This window comes from Phoca vitulina, unplaced genomic scaffold (assembly GCF_004348235.1).
Source record: "Phoca vitulina isolate PV1807 unplaced genomic scaffold, GSC_HSeal_1.0 scaffold32, whole genome shotgun sequence".
Taxonomy (NCBI): domain Eukaryota; kingdom Metazoa; phylum Chordata; class Mammalia; order Carnivora; family Phocidae; genus Phoca; species Phoca vitulina.
This window is the reverse complement of record NW_022589735.1, coordinates 4,466,437-4,475,012: the sequence shown is the minus strand read 5'-3', so window position 1 is coordinate 4,475,012 and position 8,576 is coordinate 4,466,437. Positions and strand designations below refer to the sequence as shown.

Below are 8,576 nucleotides of genomic sequence, written 5' to 3'. Positions count from 1 at the left end.
TTCCCCTCCTGTTATCTTCTTTTTTTTTTTCAAAACCCAATTCTGTGCTGTATCCAATAAAACACAATGCAAGGGGCACCTGGGTGGCTCAGTGGGTTAAGCATCTGATTTCAGCTCAGGTCATGATCTCGGAGTCCTGGGATTGAGCCCCACATTGGCGTCCCTGCTCAGCGGGGAGTCTGCTTCTCCCTCTCCCTCTGCCCCTCCCCCTGCTTGTGCTCCCTCTGTCTCTTTGTTACTCCTCAAATAAATAAATAGAATCTTTAACTAAAAGAAAAAGGCAAAGAATTAAGGGCTGGATCAAGATTTGTCAAGCAGATGGAAATAATAAGACAAGCAAGGGTTATGATTCTATTATCAGAGAGTATAACTCAAGCCGAAAATCAGAGAAACAAGACAAAGGAGGACAATTTATACTGCGAAATACAATGAAGATACAGCAGTTGCAACTGTCCATGTGTCAGATAACACAGAAACCATGTATAGAAAGCAGAGACTATCTGAGATACAGGGAGAAATAGAAACCCACCAGTAATAGAAGATTTTAACACACATATCAGTGAAAGCAGGGCAAGTGAACAGAAAACATAAGAAACGCCTTAGAATCGTGCTGTCCACCATGGTAGCCACTAGCTACGCGTGGCTAGTCTGCACTTGAAGTGTAGCTAATCACAGATGTACCTTTAAGTATAAGATGTCTGATGGATTTTGGAGACAGTATAAAAAAATTAAAATATTAGTAATTTTTTGGTTGCATTTTGAAATGATAATATTTTAAAGATATGGAGTTAAAATATATTATTAAAATTATTTTTCCCTATTTTTTAACTTTCTTAATGTAACTACTAGAAAATTTTGAATTATATACATGACTTTTATTTCTATTGGACAGTACTGCTATAGAAAATCTAAATAAAATCAATACAGTAGGTCTTAGGTACATGTGAAACAGAATATGTACACAGCCTCAACACTGGAAACCAATGTGACAACTACTAATATTACAGTGCAGGAAGACCTAAATAAATGGAGGGTATAACATGTCTATTCATTGGAAGATTCATTACTTTTAAGATATCAATTTTTCTTAATCTATATAATCAGTGCAAACCCAATCAAAGTCCCAGCAGAATTTTTGGTGGAAATTGATAAACTGATTCTATAGTGTATCTGGGAATGCCAGTGACCAAGAATTGTCAAGGCAATCTGAAAGAAGGACAAAAGTTGAAAGATTTATACTATCAGATATCAAGATGTATTTTAAAGCTTACAGTAATGAAGACAGTGTGGTATTTGTGCAAGATTGACACAGTGACCAATGAAACACAATAGAAAGACCAGAAACAGACCTGTATATATTCAGACCATCATTTATGACAAAAGATACTATACTGCAATAACAGCAGGGGAGAAAACAGTCTTGTCAAGTTAATGGTACTGAGTCAGATACCAATATGAGAAAAAAGATCTTGATCCCTACCTTATTCCTTACATAAAACCCAATCCCAAATGGATTGTACATTTAAATATGAAAGATGAAACAATAAAGGTCATGATCTCAGGGTCCTTAGATGGAGCCCCACATCGGCTTCCTTGCTCAGCAGGGAGCCTGCTTCTCCCTCTCCCTCTGCCTACTCATGATCTCTCTCTCTCTCTCTCTCTCTCTCTCTGTCAAATAAATAACAATCTTTAAAAAAAAGTGAAGTAAGGTTTATTGGTATAAATTTTCGGCCATGTGACGGAGCCCTTCCTCAAAGGGACTCAGCCCCGGTTTCTTTCAAGGGGCTCTGGGATTGTGAATTGGGTCAAGTCTGGGAGTTCGTGGGGGGTGGGGGGAAGTTTTGTGACCCACTCTTGTGATGATTAAAGTCACAGTTTTGTTCATCAGAGTGTTCCCATTTATACAAATCAAATAAGGTTTTAGTAGGCTGCCCGTCTGTTCAGCTCTTGGGTCACCGTGATTAGCTAGACAATGCCACAGATCTCTGTGCTTCAGATGAATCTGATTACGCTTCAGCTCTGTTGCCTATTGGGTAACCATGCCAACCTTGGCCTTGCCTACTAAGTGGACCCTTTCCAGTGGCAGCAGTTTCTCTTGTCATTTTGGGCATATAGAGGACAGCCACCATAGAGCTTCTCAAGAACCTGAGGTCCCTCACAGAGTGTTTCTTTCTCAGGGCTGGGGTGAGGGCAGTGTCTTCAGGGCTCACTCCCAACAGGAATGCATATTTATGTTCATTACAAGACACATGCAGGAAAGTTCATAGCATTTTTGTAGTCACCTAAAACTGGATGCTACCGAAATGTCCATTTAGAGAAGGATAATTACAAAGATGAAGCTGTATGCATGTAATGGAACAGCCTACATCATCGAGAATGAAATCACATGCAAAGCAAATCTTGCAGACATGATGTGGAATGAAAGAAGCCCCACAAAGAAGACTGCATACTGTTTAATTCTGTTTATATCCTTTCCCAAGACAGGCAAAACTAGTGTATGGTGGCATAGTGATTATCCTTGCTGGGAAGAATGAGTATAGATAGCACAGGGGGGTCTCTGGGATGCTGCTGAATTTTTTTTTCTTGTTTGGGTGATGGTTATACAGTGTTATTCACTTTGTGAAAATTTAGGAGCTGTGTGCTTATGCTTTGTGCACTTTTCTGTGTGAATGTTATACCTCAGTGGATTAAAAAAACAAAACAAAACAGATAATAGGCCCATACCTGGAGTACTAGGTGACCCAACTTTACCTAGAACATAGAGGCCTTGGAAAATATTTCCCAGTCAACTTTTGCAGGAATGCCAACATCTTTGAAGTGTGGGATTTCGGTAAATGGAAGTATCTGTTATAGTAAATACTCTTGAAAGTGATTTTATTTGTAGACTGTTGGACAAAACCACATGGGCCACAAGAAGAAAGTCCTTCAGTCAGCTGTGGGGTTAGGTAGAGTGTGTGCATAAAGAAGATGATATCAGGGGAAGAGCTGTTTTAGTTTGGTACCCTATGTCCTTTCTATTGTAGATGTCATCGTTTTGAAGGAAGTATGAAACTTCGGTGTATGGCAAATGCATTAAATAAATAACCATCAGACATTTCCAGGATGTGTCCCAGGTGTATACAACACTTCTTACCTCTTCCAGATATCCGAACACCATTATTAATGGCATTTTTGTTTTTATAAGGCTTCTCCTGGCCCACAATCATTCCGGTGAAAGGTGCATACACGGTAGATCCATCAGAGCACAAGACATCCACACCTGGGTGAGGCCTGCGATTTCTAGAATGTAAGTAAGAATGAACAGACTGAGAAAATGCCCTGGGAACTTTATTGCCCAGAAATGTGGTGTTCGCTCACTGTTCCCAGACTAGGATATCAAACACTGAAACTGGAGAACATGTTGAGATGTCCCAGGTTTCCTTACTCTTCCTTGTCTCAATTTTAACCTCCCTACCTGCGGGTAGTAATAATCATATTGTAAAGATTAAAGCATTTAAGATAGTATTTGGTATATAGAGAGCCTTTAAGAATTTATGAACTATGATTATTATATGGCATTTTGGGGAAATGAGACATCTATCTATGTAAGTAAATTTTATAGATCTATGAATCTTGACCCCTTCAAGACCACTTAAAAAAGAGTTGTCTTTTTATGGGGACTTATCATAAAAGAATCACATTACCCTCATCTGATTTTTGTTTCGGTAATCCAGAAGTCATTATAAACATCATTTACTGTGGGGGCATCTGGGTGGCTCCAGAGGTGAAGTGTCCAACTCTTTGTTTCGGCTCAGGTCATGATCTCGGGGTCCTGGGATGGAGCCCCGAGCTGGGTTCGCCTCTCAGCATGGAGTCTGCTTGGGATTCTCTCTCTCTCTCCCTCTCCCTCTGCCCCCTCCCCCTGTGTGCATGCTCTCTCCCTCTCTCTCAAATAAATAAATCTTTTTAAAAAATCATTTACTGGGACGCCTGGGTGGCTCAGTCAGTTAAGCATCTGCCTTTGGCCCAGGTCATGATCCCAGGATCCTGGGATCAAGTCCCACATTGGGTTCCTTGCTCAGCAGGGAACCTGCTTCTCCCTCTCTCTCCCTCTGCTTGTGCTCTCTCTGTCAAATAAATAAAATCTTAAAGAAAAAATCATTTACTGTATATGATATTTTAATACAGTGAGTGATAACTCCTGAATTTATTAGAGTGAATGGAGGACAAACACGAAATGATCCCAGCTTGTGAGCGTTCTTTAAGTTGTCTCTGACAAGCCTCACTGTTGTCTTTATGCTCACTCTTACCAACCTCTTCTCCTGCCTAACAGGCTAGAACCTGAAAAATCAGATTGATGACGATTGTTATGTTTGTTCCCCTGCCTCTTTGTTTATTACATGCTGTGTTCCCAATTCAGAGCCCATACTTGAAGCAGAGGTTTTGGAAGCTGCTCTAAAAACACTAGTACAGCTGCTTTCATCTCTGAATCCTGCTGTCAGAGAGAGATGACTGTGAGCGCTTGGGGCAAGGACATTAAGCAGAGGGGTTAAGAACCATAAGAATACCTTTGAGCAATGTACTGGCCACAGCCGTGACTGTCACACGTCCTGATCTCATTGGAAGACTTGCCGGCGCAGATACTAGCCCATGGTCCAGCCAGTGCTAAGAAAGAGAAACATGAGAAGCAGATTTTCTGACTTCACATATTTCCAGTCTCTGTTTATCTTACATGTCTCCCAGTGGATTCGAAAGTTGTTTTCACTAGTTTTTCTCTTTCTGTAGGTTATGGGCAGGTCTGCCTTTTAACTCTGGATTCAGATGGAAAATTAGCTTTCTCCCTGGCCATAAAATTCTGTTTTATTATGTACAGAGTATTTATAACTGTTTGTTTATAAGCATTAATCTCCATCATTACAGTTTGTTTCAGATTATTGACTAATGAGTGGCATAGATTGTGCTTTTCAAATTTTCTTTGCTTATTACTTGGGACCATTATGTTTAGGTGAAGCAAAAATGAACAGCATGGCTCAAAGAAGTAATTCTAGAAATTCTAAAGTAACTTTGAAGTGTTCCTTTATTGCCAATCCTAATAATCAAATCCAAGAAAATGTTTGAATTAGAGAAGAAACAGACTCTGAACTAGCAAAGTTTATTTAGCGCTAAATATATCTCTTTCATATCTGCAAACATGGAAGAGGGAGATTCTTAGAAGTAAGAACCTGTCAGACCAATTTAGCCTAGAGTGGAGGGAAAAGACAAGGGAAAGAAGGGAGTAGAAATAATTATATGAAAAATTGTATAGCAGTAAAGCATGGAGGAGGGGCTGGCTCTCTCAGTGTATTTTGTACACACTTGTTTTAGGTAGAGCTTCTCTTTAGTAAGCAGTAAATACTCAATTGAATTAAATTCCCTGGATTTCCAATGTTAACATTCACAGAGAGATGCGGTTAGCAAACTCACCCTTTTATTTTGAAATAAACTAACAAAATAGAAGCAAAAGCAAGAACCAGCTAATTTGATTGTTGATTTTATTTAAAGATACTTTACTATTCATTAATATATGTGCTACGAGAGGAGCTATAGAATATGGCCATTAAAGTATATTCTTTAATATACTTTTTAGAAGATGGGTTTCAAATGTCTTATACCTTTGAGCCAAGCTTCAAGTCAACATCTTGATCGAGATATAATACCATCACTTTGGCAACAAATATTTATCCCTGGGAATTGAGGCAGATATTGGACAATTTATTAACTGACTCATTTTTCTCTCCTGACTCTTAAGGGAGCATTCCCCTTGTCCTAATCCACACCAGTTGCTGTTATCAGGAATCCTCCAAATTGAATTCTTACACAGACTCTTTATTTTCTAATGATGTTCCAGTTAAATCCTAGACCAAGATTGACAGACTTTTCTTTTAAGTCCTCCATTCCACTTTTCTGTTTCCCTTGTTAAAGAATCACAATATTCAGGTGGAAATCATGGAGGACCCCTTATCCCCGACGATGTATTCTTCCTAGTCCATTTTTAGTAATCAACCACATAAGTTTCTGTTGTGATTGTGATATTAATGACTTTTAAATTTTTTATTAAAAATTTTTTTAAATTAGCCAAGATTCTAAAATTGTTCTTTGACTTACCAGTTGAAATCAAGACAGCAAAAAGGAGGACTCCTGTGGAAAACATTTGGCTTTTGCTTTCCTTATGATGTTTCTTCCTCTGGTAATGTGAATTGCCCCCACACTCTTTGAAGAATAGCCGGTTGAATTATTTAGCCTCAGAATGTTGCATCTCTCATTTCTTTAATTTAGTGTGAGATACACACAAAAAATACAAGAATGAAGCAAGTCAAAGTTGAATATTCCCTGGGTAGCTATTTGGTTCACATGTAGAACCTATGTAAAAGTGTTTGATCTGAAGAAGAAGGTAATTTTATTGGAAATGCTGACTAAATATTAACAGAAAGTGATAAGGCTAGGTGACTGCCTTCTGGGCTATGGCTGGCTTCATGAATGGCTGTGTACATAGGAAAAGTATAAAAATATGCACAGATTAACTTTAGTATAGTAGGTACCCCTGAAGAGGGAGGGAAATAGAATTATGGAGTGGTATACAGAGTGCTTAAACTCTAAAATATTTTGTAAAAAATATGAGAAGCAAATAGGTAAAAGTATTAATTTGTTAATTATCAGAGGTAGATACAAGGCTATTGGTTATACTAATATATGCGATTTTCTGTATATTTCAAACATGTGTTAACACCTCCTTGTTATGCTTAATATTATATGAGGCCCTGGGATTTCCTGTGGAAACATCCCCATGTAAATAATTTGTCAGGGGCTGTGGGAGACTGAGACTGTGGCCCTTCCCTGCATCCACACTCTTCCCATGTCTCTTTGGAGGCAGAGGTGCTTTCCCAGCCTTTGCTGTGTGTCTCAGCTCTGTGACCTGCTTTGACCAACCAAATGAGACACAAGTGATAGTTCACGAGTGGAGCCTGAGCCCTACAGGGAATTGTGTCTCTCACCTTGTGTTCCGCCTTCACCGTGCAGACAGCCTTCCCAGACTAACCTGCTGGCCCCTGGAAGAGAGTGAAAGTCACACGGAACAAATCCACCCTAGCCAGGCCACCCCAACTGCAGCCAGCCTGGCACACCCCCTCATTTACATTAGAAAACCATCAGCTCTCAGAATTATGGAGCATTAAGGAAATATTACGAGAGTTAAAGCAAATATAAGCTAGCTAACTGAACCCGTGTTCTGGAAGAGGCTGACTAATGTCCGTTTTGAACTGGAATCCCAGGGCCTGAAGGCACTCGCTGTTTTCTTGTGTATTATCAGGGATTGTGAGGAATGTTGAGGTGATGGCCACATGGTGGAGATCTTTTGATTAGAAACGCTGACCTGTTAATAGACAACTTTGAATGAGACCTTTATCTTCTCTGAGCTGTACTTCCTCACAAGGAAATGTGTGTGGATGTCTGGTTACTTGTTGGGTTACAGTTACCGAAGGATGTTTAACGTTTGCAAGATAAGGTCAGCTATCAGCATGAAGTTGACCTCTCATGTCTCCCCCATGCGTCATGCCTGGACCGTTTTATTTTTATTAGCACTTTCACCAAAGGTAGATGGGTCAGGAGGAAGAGAAGAAATTGAAACTGGCTATAATTCCAGTTTGAGGGCAGGGGCATTAAAAACGACTTCCTGTATTGAGACTAAACTAGAAGTGACTTAACCTCTTTCACCACATCATTCTCCTCTCCTGTTAGAAAGGTTTGAAATAAAAAATAACGTGAGAGCTCATGCACTTGCAAGGCTCGATTGTTTCCTCCTGTCTTGTCCCTGCTTCTCTGTAACTCCGTCTCCTGCTTCCTCTGAGGTAGTAAGCTCGCACGGAAATGCCAGAGGGGAGGGACTGGTTGGATTCCAGGAGTTGATGAACAAATTGGTTCTGATAAAAACCACTGAATCCTATACTTTGCTCTGATTAGCCAAAGAAACACTTGATTTTCTTATTTTAGGGCTAATTCTATCCTTTTGTTATAATTTCTTTATTTTTACTAAGTAGCTGTATTTATTGTTCTGATTATGTAAGTAATGCATTCTTTTTTTTTTTTTTTAATGCATTCTTTTTTAAAAGATTTTATGTATTTATTTTAGAGAGAGAGAAAGGGAGAGGGAGTTGGGGGAAGAGCAGAGGGGGAGGGAGGGAACCCCAAGCAGACTCCATGCTGAGCTCAGAGCCCCACACGGGACCTGATCCCACAACCCACACGCAACATAGAGCCCAGTGTGGGACTTGATCTCATGACCCTGAGATCAAGACCTGAGCCAAAATCAAGAATTGGGCACTTAAACAGCTGAGCCACTCAGGCACCCCAGTAATACATTCTTATGGCATAAATTACCTCCCACATTTCAAAAGAGTATGAACATTCCCCACTAACATTTTTGGGTATATGTGTTTCTCTTTTAATTTTGACCTAGTCTCTCTTGTTTAGGAAAATATCCCTGTCTTATTAAATACTCTCTTCAACTGAGGTAACACTAAAAGCTAAATGCAAGAGAAGACTATGGATTTTAATAGAACACT

General features: G+C 39.6%; 1 protein-coding gene across 1 annotated transcript in view; it reads right to left on the bottom strand.

Moving 5' to 3' along the window:
* Positions 1 to 6,446, bottom strand: part of LECT2 (leukocyte cell derived chemotaxin 2) — a 7,744-nt gene extending 1,298 nt beyond the window's left edge. The window contains exons 1-3 of the mRNA XM_032425253.1: positions 6,124 to 6,446; positions 4,548 to 4,644; positions 3,134 to 3,279 (exon numbers count right to left, since the gene is read on the bottom strand). Of these exons, the coding sequence (XP_032281144.1) occupies positions 3,134 to 3,279; positions 4,548 to 4,644; positions 6,124 to 6,169 (289 nt within the window). The 5' untranslated portion in view covers positions 6,170 to 6,446. The remainder of the gene's footprint in view (positions 1 to 3,133; positions 3,280 to 4,547; positions 4,645 to 6,123) is intronic.
* Between the last annotated feature and the right edge of the window lie 2,130 nt (positions 6,447 to 8,576).